The following is a 15,808-nucleotide window of genomic DNA, read 5'->3' as shown; positions in this document are numbered from 1 at the left end:
TCAGCAGCCACTCCTATTGGGTAGTCCATTTGTTATCTGTTATGGGGACAGAGGTCCATCAATGCTTGTTTGTGCAGGACAAACATATTTTACAGCCTGGAGGAGCAGGTGAGAAAAATCTTACGATTCCCCATGGAAGGCCAGTGGACCCTCTTGATAAAGTCATGGCAGGAAGAAAGATCCTCTCCATGAATTTAGCTTATGACACACTGCTTATAATACAGAATCTTCTATATTGCAGCCACAATCTCAGTAGAGTAGGACAGGGGGAAGAAATATATAATCCAATAGAAATATATGTATTTCTGTCCTCTGTGTGGCATAGGTGACGCAGAGGGGCTCAGCATGTTATCTTTCTTTTGGCAGTTTATTCCTTTCCTACAAAAGGAAGCTGTCCCTGGAGGACACTATTTCACCTCTGCACAACAGAAGAGCATAGGAGGAACCTTTGCCAGGAGCTCCCAGCTCCTTAGGAAAAGCAAAGATCAGCAGTAGTTTACAGATACATTACAATATTTTTCAAACAGGGTGCAAATTAGACTCCCCATTTACCTGCCAAGATTCCAGTTCAGTCCTTTTCATTTCCCTTGTAAGAACAGCTGGCACAAGCAGCTAACACAGCAGGAAGCATGATTCCTTAAACTACTTTAAGTGTTAGTGACGCATACGTTCTAATCAAGAGTTGGCATCTTTAACATTCTTTGTATTTATTTTAAGAAAGCATTTTAGTTAATCTAAGCAAGAATATTCAAAAGCTACTGTGAAGAAAATACATTTTTGTTTCTGCTCAAACTTTTCAGAATAGACACTGAACACTTTGCCAGCTCATTCAGCAGACATCACTCAGTTATGTGGCCAAGCAGCACGGAGTGAAGAATTACACAAAAAAAGCTCCAATTAAGCCTCCTAACGACAACTTCTGTGCCAAGGACAAGCGACATGGCATTATCAGTGAGAAGCCAGGGCTGGAAAGGCAGTCAACATGCAATGGGGCAGAGAAGCCTGTCTCCAGATGGTTTCTGCATGTTTCTTTGCCGTCCTTCAAAAAGGCAGTCACAGGACGGCAACAAAAGGATGCACAAGGGTTGTTTTAAAAAGAGTGAGTTCAGAAACTCCTCTACAACTGTGCCCAGTATGGCCAGGCAGTCAAGGTCACCTCAGCCAAGTTTTCACCTACGCTACTCGTTGCATAAAACCGCAAATATAAAAACACCAAATGTTTACATAAAAATAAGTTTTTTGTAGCTCTTCTCTTAAAATTACTGTACAAATAAATAAAGTTATTGTCCATTTAAATATAACCATTCGGGAGAACGGGAAGCCAGCAATGGTCTTCTGATCGATGCATTCATTCCAAAAGCAGGCAGAGTTGTTCGCCATCTCCAAGGCCTCCAGATCACAGCGGGACACGATACCTGCAAGAGAAAGGTGCCGAAGTTGCAAAATAAAAGACTTTTTGGTGAAAGCACTGGGCCATACCAAAGGTCCCCTGGCCCACTGTTCTGCCTCGGGGACATCAATAGCATACATACGCTTTGGGAAGAGCACAGGGCACATACACAAGCAGGCTTTCCTCAGCAAAAATCCCAGTTCTGAGCAATGTTTAACTTAAGGACTTCCTGACACAAGTTATATCCATATCCTTATCTTTAAATTAATGAAAGAACACTCATTTAGATGTTTTTCATGCTGTTCTGAGGAGATTTAGTGTTTGGCTGCCCTACACTGTCAAGTTCATTACCCTATGATAACAAAGCATTATGGAAAAAAAAGCATCCCCTGTTTGATTCAAAGTTGCTATTGGAGAATTTCTTCTGAAGTGCCTAGATTTAGCATTGCGAGAAACCCTTTTCAGCTTCTGTGCTACTCCTGATTTTAGATTAGGAAAGCCGGATATGAAATCTGTCTGTTTTCTGGACTGAAGCATCCATGAATTTGTGTTTAAGAGAACCCCATTTTAGAAAGGCGAGCTGGTTTTCATTTCAGTCCACACTAACACAGCAGCTGACAGCATTTTCAACAGCGTGAGACGAGCGCCTCGTGGCGTGGAGCGCTGTGCCTCAAGTCATTGCTGCATCAACTCCGATTACATGCCAAAAGCAAGTATAGTAGGTATTCAGCTAGCTTCCTACCGAACATGGAAGTAAAATAAATGAAGAAGATCGAGACAGACAGGGGTTTTCAGGGATATGTCCTGGCTGTGCTGGCATTTTTCTTCTGAACCTAGTCTGCAAACCTATCTACCATTATGGTTTCATAATGAAAAAGGAAAGTCAACAGTAGTAAGCCTGACCCTGTGCTGCTGGAGCCTTTTTTTCTCTTTATCCTTGCAAATTCCCCTCTAGCAGGCTAACTACTTCAGGGCTGGCCTGCCAACTAGTGGTACTGTTGCTATTAGAGTATGCCAGGCCTCCTGTTTCAGGGTGGGAGTCCCCAGAACTGCAGATCCTACCAGAATAATTGAGTAGTTTTCAGCAATAAAACTGATTTTTCTAGATAAAAAGAAGCGTTGGTCTTGTCTGCTAAGATTTCAGTAAAGCATTTGATGTAGTACCAGACAAGAAAGTATTAGATACACAGGAGAAGAATGTGATTAGTAAAAAGGAAGATGTAAGGCAGTTAACCTGTCCCAAGGGAAAACTGAATCGGATAATTTGGAAATGAAGATGCTAGAGTAGAGTTTTATCAAGATTGGCACTGGCAATAGACTTTTTTAATTAATGTTTTCACTAACAGCCTTGGCACAATTAGAAGTGTGCCGATGACACAAAGCTGGAGGTATTACGGTTATAAAATAGGATCAGAAAATATTCAGGGTCATTCACTGTCTCTTCTAACCAACACGGGTTGAAACTCTGTAATAGAAAACATAAGGTCATGCATCTGTGAACAAAAGTAACTGCTCTAACCCAGAATGTTATTGATTTGAAGCAACTCAAGTCAAAAAAGGCTTTAGGATACGAAGTAATTATGAGAGGATTAACTGATACAGATATGAAAGGAGGGAGATGTGATCGTGGAACACATCAGGAGTATTTCCAGACTAGATAGTAAATGCTAGCACTTTAAAAGCACCTGAAGAGACTCATCTAGGGTAAGCGCAGAAATTCTTTGTATATGGAGGAGATGGAGGACCCAACCAACCTCAGACAGGAAGAAATGCTGCTAAGGTTACAATTGTTCTCTGTAAAACAGTTCAGAATGGGCAAACACCCGGGAAGGAGAAGAACATTTTAAGCTAAAGGACAAGGCTGTCACAAGATCAAGGGTATTTAAACTGATCAGAAATGCATTTAAGGACAGTCAGATGCTCAGTCCCAGTGACAGTATCAGACACAAAACCCTTTATTTCTATGATGTATTTATCAAATAAATTCTAGGATATGAAGCCCATGACAGCAGGAGACAGGACTTGAAAATCCTGGAAACTCTCTTCCGTATTTTCATTGCTCTACTGAAAGACACAGAATCTGACAGACCATCTTGAACTTTATGTTGGACATTCAAACTTCCATCAAAGCAGATACTAAAGAGGCCATCGAGAACTCACAAGGATTAGGATCAAATTTTTTTTTCCAAAGTGGGCACATAAAAACAACAGTCTTGCTGCATGACTTGGCAAGACCACCAGACTTCCAGCCCAGCCTTTTCCAAGACATTCAAGGCCTTTACATGTTGAACAGTTCAGGACAGGAAGCTCCTCTATCATCTGGTGCACCCAGTTCTGATGCGCTCTGAGCATTAAGAGTGCTTTAATTAAAAAAATAAAATAAATCTGTCTTTAATCTGACAGGTACTATCATACCTGAATACCATATTTAAGATGCACACCTCCAAATATACAGTAACTTTGCCCACTTCAGCTTTTACTTAGTTAGCAAATATATTGTAAAAGCAACAAAAAAGCACAGGTAAATGCTGGAGTGATGGTCAAAATCTGCCCTCATTTGTGGGACTAGATAAGGTTTAGGGTAAAGGACAGGCTGGCCCAAATACAGACAGCACAACCAATTCCCTGAACAAACACCATTAAGGAGGCAAAAGTTTCTTTGTTAGACCTACTTCAGCCAAATTCCTTTTCCCAAATGTTTATCAAAGCCTTTTCTTCTTCTCGTTTGACTGTATCTTTCTATGCTGAATTTTCAGAACTGCTACAGGTCACACTTGATTTAGAGGGCTTTGGCCTGGAGGTCAATAACAGAAAATCCCCTGTAAGCTCAGACTAAATAGGGAGCAGCCTGGCAGAGACACTAACCTGAACGTCCTTCGTCTCTATGAGACAGATCGTTGACGCTTTTTGCCGTAGGAGATTTGCCTGATTCGGACTTCTAGTTGGAAGGCATCCAATCTTTCCTTTGGGTTAAAAGCCAGCATATCGTGCAGGAGCTTGCAGAGATCATCCGGCATGGACTTCTTGTTCTTCAGGGGAATTTGTAGCTTCATGTTGGGATTCTCCAGCAACGCTTCTCCAAGGGGAATAAGCTCCTTGCCTTGGCAGATGTAAGTTCCTGAACACAGATTAGGAAGAGTCGGGTTATACAGGTAGAAGAAAGTCTACGCTAAATGCTGTCTATCCGTACTGCACATGACAATCTGGAAAACAAAACATCTGAAAGATTACTGGAAACATCACTTATTAAGAGGCAACCGCCAAGTCAAATATTGGGAAAGGCTGTTATCAGAAGAGGCTTTTACTTTCAAATAGTAATCAAGGTGTTGCACAAGGCTGTGCCCTTAACCATGCATGGAACAGAGGGAGCAAGTTTAAGCATGGCATGCTCGTCAAGCAGTTTTATGGACCATCTGCAGAGAAAATGGGCCACTGAAATGAACATCCTCCACTTTACTCCGTTTCACCCTCCTAGCAGACTCGGAAGCTCCAGAAGAGGGAGGGAGACTGCCTGGCTGCGGTGACTTGAAAGAGTTAAACACAAAACTTATTTGCTCAGTTAGTCAAACAATTTTCAATTAAAATGACAGCATATGCCATTTACCCTTAGCCAACTTCTCCTCAGCAAGATTAAGGAAGGGGAATGTAAATTTGCTCCTGGTAATCTAAATAATTTCACCGCTTGTTGAAAATGATTAACTGGCTTCCAAAAGAGACAGTAAACCCAGCTTTGCTCACTCAAGCTGTTCTGCCCCTGCACCAAGCAAAGAATAAATGTTTCAAAGGCAGTGACCTGTCTGTGTGTAGAAAAGGTTGGCCTTGCAAACTCCTTATCTCAAGTTGGCGGGTAGCTATTTTAATGAAATCTGTTCATGCTTTGGTCTCAGCTGCAGCCATTTGCTTGTTTCTGTAGGCAGGAACTAAAACATTTATCAATGTTTGGCATTTTAAAAAGAAATAAATAACAGAATTAGAACTGAGCCTACTTGGAAGATAAAAAAAATAATTAAAGGGGTAGCACAATAGCTTCTCAAAGTTCCTCTGTAGAAATTCCTTCTAAGAATTTAAACATTTAAAAGAAAAACAGACAGGTATACTATGATCTCAGAGCCTGGGTAGATGTCTTCAATTATTATGCTAATGTGAATGACTGGCATTCTCTCCTCTCAAGATGGATTTTCCACTGCAATATACTTTTCTGAAATCTTTTAGTACAAAGTATTTCAAGCGTGCATATATGTGGGGGATTTGGAGGAAGGAGGAGGCAGGGGAGAGAGAGGGAGAGCAGGCCATCAGGAGTCATCCCCAAAAGAACTTGCATCTCTAAACTGTGAGGAAACCCAGCCAGATGGCAGTGAAGCATATCCAAACATCCTTTCCCAGTTTATTATTTGGCTCCTTGGAACACCCTTTCAGCACTCCGAGTGATCCCATCCCTTGGTTATGCCAAGTCAAGGATACAAGCAAACCCATAAGCCCAATTCCAGAAAGGTTTTGGTTTTTAAGAGCATTAAAAGCATTTCTGAGCAAGTAGAAGTAGACAGATACTAAATCCTCTATCAAGAGCATAGCTGTAAGACAGATGCCTCACCAACAGCTACGAGGGGTTTTTTTCTCTTACAATTCTTTAGTGTCAATAAGGGCCAAATCCATTTTTGAAGAGCGTTCCTTAGGGTAAGGAAGGCCTGACAGCAGAGAAGCCAGAAGTGATCTTTCCCTTAACCTTTAAACCCCCCAGAGTCTTTTTGAAAAATCTGGCAGAAGGAATGATCTTCCAAATAAAATAATGATTTGTAAATATAAAAAGCATTCCCTCTGCCTTAGTGATACGTCTTCAAGACTTGGAAACCCTGCATGAGAAGCAACCAAATTAGGAGCAATGCACGCTGAAGAAAAAGAGATTTCTTTGCAGTTCTCTTAGCAAAATCCAACCCCCCAAAAACCCCAACTTTGGGTTTCTTTGGATTGCAAGGTGCTTGCAAATCCCTGAAAAAAGCCACATCCAAAGCATACATGCCACAGCATTTGTAACTATGCCTGGGAGAACACCTCTCAGAGAATCCCTACAGGTCCGGAACATCTACTGACAACAGGACAGCACTGATCTGATGCTCACCAAGCAATTCCTTCTCTGTATCCCCATCTCGGAAGGTGATCCTCTCAACCATAGCCCAGAAAATAATCCCAAGGGCAAATATGTCAGCCTTTGCCGTGTAGTGACCTTCCCATACTTCTGGAGCCATGTAGAAATTTGACCCACAAGCAGAGGAGAAGCGATGCTGGTTCACATTCCCTTTCCCCTGACACACCTTGCTGAGGCCAAAATCTGCTACCTGCAATGCATAAGAAGAAAATCAAAATAACTTATTCACAAACACCAAGTTTACAAGCATGTTTACAAACAGCAGCTCAGTGAATTCCACCCTGAAATCCACCGCAGCATGGCACTGACACTTGTCGGGTGGCAACCCCCATGAAACAAAGAGCTGATTATTTCCTGTTCGTTGTCCATTCCCCAACTCCTTTCCTGTTGTTTGCTCCCCTTCTTAAGACAGGCGAAACGGGTATCTGAGCGTTATCTTTCTGTGAAGCTCGCTCTGATTACATCTAATTGGGCATAAACATATCTTGAACAACATCAATGGGAGAAGTGGCTCTTACTGTTCCACAGTGAGCGCACTGAATCTCTTGCATTACCATTATTATCCATAGCGATTAAGATGACATTGATTTAAGCATCCCTTGACAGCTCTACAGGTCGAAGTACAAATACCATTATTGATCCAAATGATCAAGTCATGAATTATCTGAATGCACTGACCTATTATTTTATGTCTAACTACGGGAACTCTCGGGATTGAAAGTTCAGGAGTGAGCTGGCTCCCAGCTTTTCCAGCTGTCTGAAAAGCAGCTGTATGGACTTTCAGTCTGGTGCTACGAGAAAGGCAGCTAGCCAGTCTTTACCTCAATCAGGGTACCAACATAAAGCACGAAGACATTCCCCACTCCCCTGAACACCAATATGTGCTTGAGGCAGCAATATTGGACACACTAGCTGTTGTAATAGGGCAGTGTGTTCTTAAAAGTTTAAGGGCACAGAACATATTGCTTCATCTTTGACTGATCGTGATCTCTCTGATTATCTAGTGTACAGAAGTCAGATAGCCCTGAACTCAACCGGATAAGCAGTGGATGAAGGACGTTACAGAAACACACCATTGTGACCTCTACTTCCTTCCAAAACTCCTAAAAAAAAAAGCCCACAACTGATATCAGATGTTCTGAGTATGCTTGTTACAAGTATCACAAGACATACCAAAAGCCCATTCCAAAGCACATGATGCTTAAGCAGGCAGATCACATACTTGTTACAGCAAAGTTTTATTCCCTTACCTTTACTACCGGACTTCCACGTCTATGAGAAATCAAAATATTATCAGATTTCAGGTCTCTATGCACTATCTGGTTTCTGTGCAGGAAAGCCACGGCGCTGCTGAGCTGCCGCATGAAGCTGTTGTTGAGCTGAGCATCTGGGCTGCGAGACAGCAGGTATTCGTTCATGTTGCCACCGTCACAAAACTCCATCACAAACCACAGAAAGCAGGCCGATTTGGGATCCATGCATCTCCGCCCTTTCAGGCAGGTTTCAATTAGCAGCAAATGGCTGTCTGATTTCCTGTAACGATGACTAATTGGCTGAAAGACTTGGCCATTCTGCAGGATACACTCCTCCAACTGGATCACATTTTCATGTTGCCTCTGGATGCTCTGCAGGGCCCAGAACTCTTGCAGAGCCAGTTCTACATTTTCAGGCACATTACAATGCATCCTTTTTACAGCTACTTTGCTTCTAGTTTGATTAACGATGGCCTCATAAACCACCCCATAGCTCCCTCGGCCCACTTCTCGAATGATGCTGTACTTGGCTTCCGTAGCCATCCCTCACTTAGGCCCAGTGAACGGCAAATCAGAGGAAAATATTTGAACTCATGGCAACCAGTCGTCACCTCCAGTAAAACCCTGGAAGAGAAAGGGATAAAAAGTTTAAAACTCTCCCAAAGCAGCTTACCAACAATCAACAGCAAATACTTCCACCTGGCATAAATTTTAGTGGTATATGCATCAATATATGATGCAGCTGCATGAGGACTGACAGCTAAAACGGGGTTTTAAGAGAAAGCCTATATCCATGGTAACTTTGAGACATTATCAAGTACAATCCTGACTGCACAGTGGGATGCAACCACCTGGGAAGTGACATCGATTTGTCCACAGCAGACAAAGTTTAGCGAGAAAGGAAAAGAACTATGTAGACACGTTTCCTAAGCAGGGCAGGAGAGGGAAGGCAAGACCTCCTGGGTAACAGCTGAACTTACTTTTACCAGAATTGACTTTTAAAGAAATTAAATCAGCCAGAAGTGCCAGTCTGGCACTAAATCTTTCACCCTCACTTTCCCCCCCTCATAAATTTACTTATCCGTCAATGGTTACATCACTTCCCTGTCCTTCCACTACCAATTTTCTACCAGTCCACATCCTGATACTCACCCCCTTTCTCCAGCTCACCCTCTTCCAACCCCTTCATGAGCCTTGCACCGCACTTCCCCTCCACCTCCAGATCCCTGTCACACTCCCAGGCCCCCCACCCCAGGTCGTCCTTTACTTCATTGTCTAGTACGGGTTCCCGCTGCAATTCTCGTGGTCCTTCATTCAATTCCCTCTCCACAGCCCTATCCCCCGATAACCCTGCTTCCTTTTCAGTCACTCCTTTCACTTCTCCCTGCACCAGTGCTCTTCAGCACCATGCCAAGTTTTGCTCCCTAATAACACATTAATCATTCTCTGCTTTCATGCCCCCCATGTACCCTTCCCAATCCCCTTAACCCTTCCCTCTTCAAACCTCCCCCCTACCCCACCTGCTTCTGCCTTCAGAGCCCCTACTTCCCCCCAGATTCTCCTCCCTTCCCAAACCCTCTGTCCAGGTCTCCCAGCCTAACCCCCCCTCTTCCCAGCCCACCCCGGCTTCCTTCTCAATCCCCCTCCCTCCTCCAGCTCCATCCCCCAGCCGTGCTCCTTTCCCAAATCTTTCATCTTTTCACCCAGCCCTCGCACCCCATTCCCCACTCTCCAGCCCTCAGCCCCCCACTCCTCTCCAAAGCGGCCCCCACCACAGTCCAAACCCCGACCTCCCCCCAAACCCACTCCCACCCCATGGCATAGCCACACTCTCTCCTCAGCCCCTTCCCCACTCCCCCCCAGCCCCTTCCCCACCTCCACCAGCCCCTCAGGCCCACCTCTTCCCAGCATCTCAGCTAAGACCCCTCGGCTACCTCAGGGCCCTGCCTCACCTCAGGGCCCTGCCTCACCTCAGGGCCCTGCCTCACCTCCACCACCCCCTCAGGCCCACCTCTTCCCAGCACCTGGCCTAAGACCCCTTATCCCACCTCAGGACCCCTGTCCTCTTCCCTTCCAGCCCCTCAGGCCCGGCTCATTCCCGCTTCCACTCGCCTCAGCCCCTTCCCCAGCCCTTCCCCCCCGCCTTGTCCTCACCACCGCCGCCGCCCGCTCGCGCCCGGCCCCACTACCGCCGCCGCCGCAATTCCCGCCACAGCGGCGCGGCCCCGCCTACTAGCGGCGGCCGACCAACCAGAAGGAAGGAGGCGCAGCCGAACCAATCGCAAGTCAGGGAAGGTGGGGAGGGAGGGGGAGGGAGGCCGCCGCCGGACCAATCAGCGAACGCTTCTCCTTCCCCGGCTCAACTAATGCGGGCGGGGAAGGTTCTGCGCTTGCGTGGTGGTGGCGGAGCGGCGGGACTACAAATCCCAGAAGCCTCTGCGGCGGACGACAGGTGCCCGCTAAGGACAAACCTCCGCGAAACGCGGCGTGTGCGGGCCGGCGCAGGGCGCGACGGCAAAGGCTGTGTCTTGTCCGTTCGTCCGTCCGTCCGTCTGTCCGTCCGTCTTTCCTCCCCTTGTCCCGGCGGTGGTTAGCGAGACGAGGCCGCTTCCCTGCCTTCGCCTCCTATCTCTGATGATGAAAAAAAAAAGTTAAATACAAATTTTTGGAAACTTTTGGCAGACACCCAGAGGGTACCCAGCCCACCCAGGTCTCACTTCACACACCCCCCCATATCAGGGTCCTGATGCAGACCCCCCCCCAAGACACGATGGCATCAAACGCCTCGAAAAGAGCTGCAGAAGGATGCGCCCCAATCCCAGAGCATCACTTGGGGGTTCACCCCAAACTGGGGGGGTCACCCCCTTGCTCTCAGCCCCAGGTCAGGGTTCGGACCGTGCCGAGGAGGAGGAGGAGGATGGGATTTCACCACGGGCAGGCTGATTTCCAGCTCGTCTCTCTTCATTTGCAGCATTTTCAGGCACTGGAAATGAGCCTTTTCGAGCTGGTTTCTTATTTCTCTCCGTGTTGTGGCCAGGAGAGAAAGCCAGGTGTCCACGGGCGAGACGGGGCATGGGGATTTCCCCGCCGCACCTGCAGAAGTTAATAAAACAACAGTTTTTAATGTTCCAGTTTTGCCAGAAAGTGGAGCCATTTGCTGATATTTTAATTTATAGAGATCGACTGGATTTGGTTGCGTGGCTGGGGCAGGCAAATTTCTCAGTAGGGGGGGATTTCAGACCATCCCACATTTTGTTCCCACTCCTGTTTAACTCCACCTGGCCACATTTCCAGCCTAAAATAGAATTTTTCGAGATGGATGTGCAGTTGAGCTGCTGGAGATATGTGTGTCCTAAATAAGCCCTTAACACTGATGGGGCTGGGAAGAAGGACCAGCAAGAGGCAGCTGGGACCATCTCCATCCCAGTAATAAGGGCTGCTGTGGTCATCCAGTGAGAAAACACTTGGAACATCCACCCTGGTTGCACTTGCATTAGGGATTGCAACCCAATAAAAACCCACAGTGGTCCCACACATCATCCCGGGGGACACTGATGGGGACCCGGGGATGTAGCTGGGTGTCAGCCCCGAGCACCAGAGCATCCCCGTCTCCCGGCATTAATCAGCAAGGCTGGGGAGGTTTCCCCAGCGGCCGACCTCTGCGTGGCCATCACACCCCCTTAATATTGGTTTTAATAACAGCCGGCATGCCCGATCTGAAATAAAACCACAGCATCGGTCTGAAATATTTCCTTCCACCTTAAAAACAAGGAGCCCAGACCCAGGGATGCGATATCACCCCCCAGGGACACATCAGCCCCAAATCCTGGTTCCAAATAGAGATGCTACAGAGAAGATGAGCCCGGTGGGATGTTGGGAACCACCCCACCGCCTTCCCAGCCATGTCCGGCTGGCGGGGAGGATTTTAGTTGCTTCTGCTGGATTTTTATTCCCTTATTATCATGGCAGCATCCTTCAGCTGCCATGATGTCCTGCAGCAAGGAGCCCACGGCTCATCCCTCCTCCTCTCCCCTTCCGGCCACCCATCTGCTCGCCATATTTCTGTATTTTAGCCTGGAAAAAAGTCATTTTCTTTTTAACTTTTCTGCCTGGGCAGGCTTTCCTAGATCTCTAGCACAGCCATCCCAAGATGCCTCTTTCCCCATCCTTTGTGAGGGGACCACCCCATCCTTCCCAGCCCTCATCCAGCATCACCCATAAACCCACTCCTGCTATTGGGGAGACTCATCGCTTTTACATTTGGGTTAAAAAAATAATTAAGCATCAAGAGGATCGGTGGTGCAGTCCATCTGTCCTTCCTCAGCCGCATGGCATCCAGCACCGGCTCCCCTTCGCTCCTGCAAACGCATCGTCCCACATGTTGGGGTGTTGGGGGGGAATATTTTAATGGACCAATCTAAATAAATAAAGATAAAATAAATCAAAGCCCTGAATGTTAAACATCGGGCCCGCTGGGACAGTTTGGACTCTATTAAAAAGCACTGCACATTCCTCCGGTGACTCAGAGGTTTTATGTGCTAAAGACGACAGTGATGTAGCAGTTTTTCTTTCGCAAAGCACTAAATGCTGGGGTTTGGGGGTTATTTTTTGGTGCATCGTGGTTTAGCGGGTACCAGCCCAGGCTCCTTGCTGGGAGGATGCTGGGACCCGCACTGGGAACGATGGGACAAGCGGAGGGTGTGAGGCAGGTCGGCTGGGCAGGAGGAGAGATTTAGTTGCTGCTGAGCAAAGAAATCCCTTATAGTTATTTTTTTTTATTGATTGCTGAACCTGTTTCATTAAACTTCATGCTCTTTTTCCCCGGCTCGAGCCCAGCTGGAGGCAGCACAAGAGTTTGGGGCTGCGCAAGGATGGATGCGTGCCGGTGCTTTGGGCTCAGAGCCATCCTCCACTCTCGGCTGGAATCATCAGCACCTCGAAACCCAAATCTTGCCCCAATCCTCCCCCCCCAGGGCATATGTACTGGCTGGTATTTCTGGGGTGGTATTGGCTCCATCTCAGTGCCTATAGACATCGCAGTGTCTATAAGCAAAGGTAATCTCCTAGGGAAACTGATTGCTAATTATCTCCCCTCCCAAGGAAAGCTGCTCCAGCCGGGGGGGGACACAGGGTGTCCGGGTACCGGCGGGAACGAAGCTGCATCCGCATCCCGCATCCAGCAGAGGATGGCACGGGGTGGGGATGCAAGAAAAGAGAGAAAAAGATCCAGTTAGGGTGAAAACTCATTTGTCCGCCCCTCGGCAGCACGGTGGGTATCAGAGGTGGCTGCGGGGACTTTCCGACCACCTGATGGATGTTGAGCGGGGGGGGACAGCCACTTCTCTCCCCTGAAATAGCCGCCGGTGGGAAATGAGTCACCGGTTTCAATCTGGTTTCTCGCCAGCCAGTCCCCGCCGCCATCCATCAGACGGGGCTGAGCCGAGCAGATTTTTTTCCCCAGGGAAGTTTTTTTTTTTTCACGGGAAGGAGGAGACAGGGGGTGCCGTGGCCCCAAAGCAAGAAGTGAGTAGATGGTTTGAACATCATCCTTCCCATCTTTCAAGTGCTGGCCCCAGGGCTTGAACATAAATATAACAACCGAGGCTAAAGGTATTGTCACTCCCGGATGCTTTGAGGGGCAGAGAGCCTCGGCCGGCAATTTTTCAGCTGGTCCCAAGGTGCTGTTTGAAACCCTGAACCCACGTACACGTGTATGGTTCGTGTATGGTACACATGCCCACGCTTCCTGTGCCACCGGTTAAATCTTTCCCCTGCAAAGCTCTTTCTCTGCCCTGAAGTGGTTTTTTGGGATTTGCCTAAAGTCAGGAGTTTTTCCCCAAAAAAATAAGCCTATGGTGCTAATAAGGTGATTTTCCCACACCAGGATCAAGCTCATCTCCACCCACTCATGGTGTGGAGGGGACGTACAAGGGATGATACACCATACGTTGGAGCATATTTGGGGTCCGATCTACCATTTTCCCCTTCCATTTGAACAAAAAACTGCTCCACAGTCTTTTTTAACAGCTCTTCCAACACCCCATCCTCCCTCCTCTGACCATCCCCGTGGCCTCCCGGTCCCTACATTGCTCCTCAGAGCCGAGCATCCCATGCAACGCTCCAGATGTGGCTCCACGGGTGATGAATAGAGAGGGGTAATGGCTTCAGGCACTTCTTCTGAAATTCAGATATCCTCCTGGCTTTCAGGCACCATCGTCTCGACGGCTTTAATTCATCAGTAAGAGGTAATTTTCAAAAGGATGGGTGATCTTCAGCAAAGTCTTATTGCTCCCCGCTCCAGCGCTAATAAGCGGCTGCTGAACGGTTTGAGCGACAGCTAAATGAGAGCAATCGGGCTTTCAATAAAACTGCAATTTCTAACAAGATGACACAAATACTTGGCGGGGCCCCATCAAGCCCCCACCACTCGCTGAGGCTGAGTGTCGAGCGGCAGAGCTCTTGTGTTGCCGGCAATATCTCCCGTTGGTTTTATTTCTTGAGGAACCTATTCATGGTTCTGCTTGGAGAAGACAGCAGACTGTTGTCCGGCTGTGCTCTGTTTCGTGGGTTCACGCCAAGGTGGGTACGTGGTGATGGTGGTGGCAGCTAACATCCGTGTGTCCCATGGGAAAACAGAGCTGAGGAGGGCAGAGCCATGAGGACGTTTGGGGATGGTGTGTCCCAGCATGGGATAGCCAGGACGATGGTCTGAGATGCTGGCACAAAGAGTTTTGGGGGCAAAAATCATCTTGAATGGCAAATCTGGAGATGTTTGAAGAAAAGGCACCACCTCTCTTTGTTCTTTGTATAGGGCTGATGTGACGAGACCCCCAAAGCCAACACCAGAGGAAAGGTGGAGGGTCCAAGTCCGTCTGCAAGCAAAGCCGGTGCTGGTGGAGTGTTTCTGATCTGGTCAGGGCAGTTTGGTCCCCCAAATCAATTAAAACACCACCAGGGTGGATGCTCTCCATCACCTTGCTGTGGGCCAGAGATAATCCCTAGCTCCCACTGCTCTCCGAAAGCTGCCCCATCCCCACCAGGACTGACTCAGGGACGGAGATGGAGATGGAGATGGAGATGGAGATGGAGATGATGGAGATGGAGATGGAGATGATGGAGATGGAGATGGAGATGATGGAGATGGAGACAGAGATGGAGGTCACGTCCTGTGATTCTTGGGGTCACTCCAGGTAGGGGGGTGAAATACCCCCACCCCCCCCTTATTATGTTTAATAAAAGCCCTCCTGGCCCGTTTTATGTCCCCTGCTACCTTTCATCCCCCTTGGATCAGAAAGTCCCAGGAAGTTGGGATGGGACCTCCGGAGGGCTCTGGTCCCAACCCTGCTCACAACAGGGCCAACCTCAAAGCAGGTCATACTGCTCAGCGCCCGGCCAGGCATGCTTCCAGCATCTCCAAGGATGAAAACTTTGAGGTCGTGCAGAGAGGAGCAGCCACGTCCCTTGAGCCTCGGGGGTAAAATCTCCTTTTCCCGATGCAAAATGGATTTTCCATGTCCAAATTGGCCCTTACCGGCAGCAGGGATGAAGGGCACCAAGAAGAAATTATGATCTTCTCAGACATTGCCTCAAGCTGAATTGCTCTAGTCCCTCTTCCCTTGTAGGAATATCATCTTTCCTTCTTACCTGCTTGATGCAAAGTGCAGGAAGGGATTGCTCTCCCCTCCCTTTCATGTTTTTTTTCTTAACATTTCTCCCAAGTCCTTCAACCTGTCTATTCTTGTCCTCAGACTCATTTCAGCCAGGACCTGCTGGAGACCCAGTGTGAAGCCGTTAATGCCCACGTTACGGTAAAGACCAGGCAGAGGATTACGTGCTGCTTTGCCCATGAAGAGCTGCAAACACATGGGAGGATGCTTTCTGCTCCATCACGTCCTCCTGCTGCCCATCAGACCCCTTCCCGAGTTCATCCAACTCGCTAAAGTGGTAGAAAACTAACCTGAGTGAAAAGCGGTTTATTTTCCCACCCGGTGAATTGAATCAGCTCCAGCTCAGTTGCAATAT

General features: G+C 47.6%; 1 protein-coding gene across 2 annotated transcripts; it reads right to left on the bottom strand.

Annotated features, from left to right (window-relative positions):
• Nucleotides 1-522: 522 nt before the first annotated feature.
• LOC142041150 (serine/threonine-protein kinase PDIK1L-like) lies at nucleotides 523-9,978 on the bottom strand. 2 transcript variants are annotated; one of them, XM_075049806.1, is made up of 5 exons: nucleotides 9,941-9,978; nucleotides 7,784-8,410; nucleotides 6,507-6,723; nucleotides 4,256-4,508; nucleotides 523-1,415 (listed from the first exon to the last, which is right to left on the bottom strand). In XM_075049806.1, the coding sequence occupies exons 2-4, from the start codon at nucleotides 8,327-8,329 to the stop codon at nucleotides 4,273-4,275; spliced, it is 999 nt and encodes a 332-aa protein (XP_074905907.1). In that variant the 5' UTR covers nucleotides 8,330-8,410; nucleotides 9,941-9,978; the 3' UTR covers nucleotides 523-1,415; nucleotides 4,256-4,272. The 2 variants fall into 2 exon arrangements, with proteins under 2 accessions (XP_074905907.1, XP_074905908.1); XM_075049807.1 differs by lacking the exon at nucleotides 9,941-9,978 and adding an exon at nucleotides 8,939-9,244.
• Nucleotides 9,979-15,808: the final 5,830 nt, after the last annotated feature.

This window comes from Buteo buteo, chromosome 17, assembly GCF_964188355.1.
Source record: "Buteo buteo chromosome 17, bButBut1.hap1.1, whole genome shotgun sequence".
Taxonomy (NCBI): domain Eukaryota; kingdom Metazoa; phylum Chordata; class Aves; order Accipitriformes; family Accipitridae; genus Buteo; species Buteo buteo.
This window is presented reverse-complemented; position numbering and strand designations above follow the sequence as displayed.

Excerpts from the sequence above, each read along its gene's own strand:
- LOC142041150 (XM_075049806.1), bottom strand. The coding sequence starts at position 8,329 with ATGGCTACGGAAGCCAAGTACAGCATCATTCGAGAAGTGGGCCGAGGG. Across the intron at positions 6,724-7,783 it reads GTGGAAGTCCGGTAGTAAAG|GTAGCAGATTTTGGCCTCAG; the intron begins GTAAGGGAATAA and ends TATGCATTGCAG. Across the intron at positions 4,509-6,506 it reads TACAGAGAAGGAATTGCTTG|GAACTTACATCTGCCAAGGC; the intron begins GTGAGCATCAGA and ends ATCTGTGTTCAG.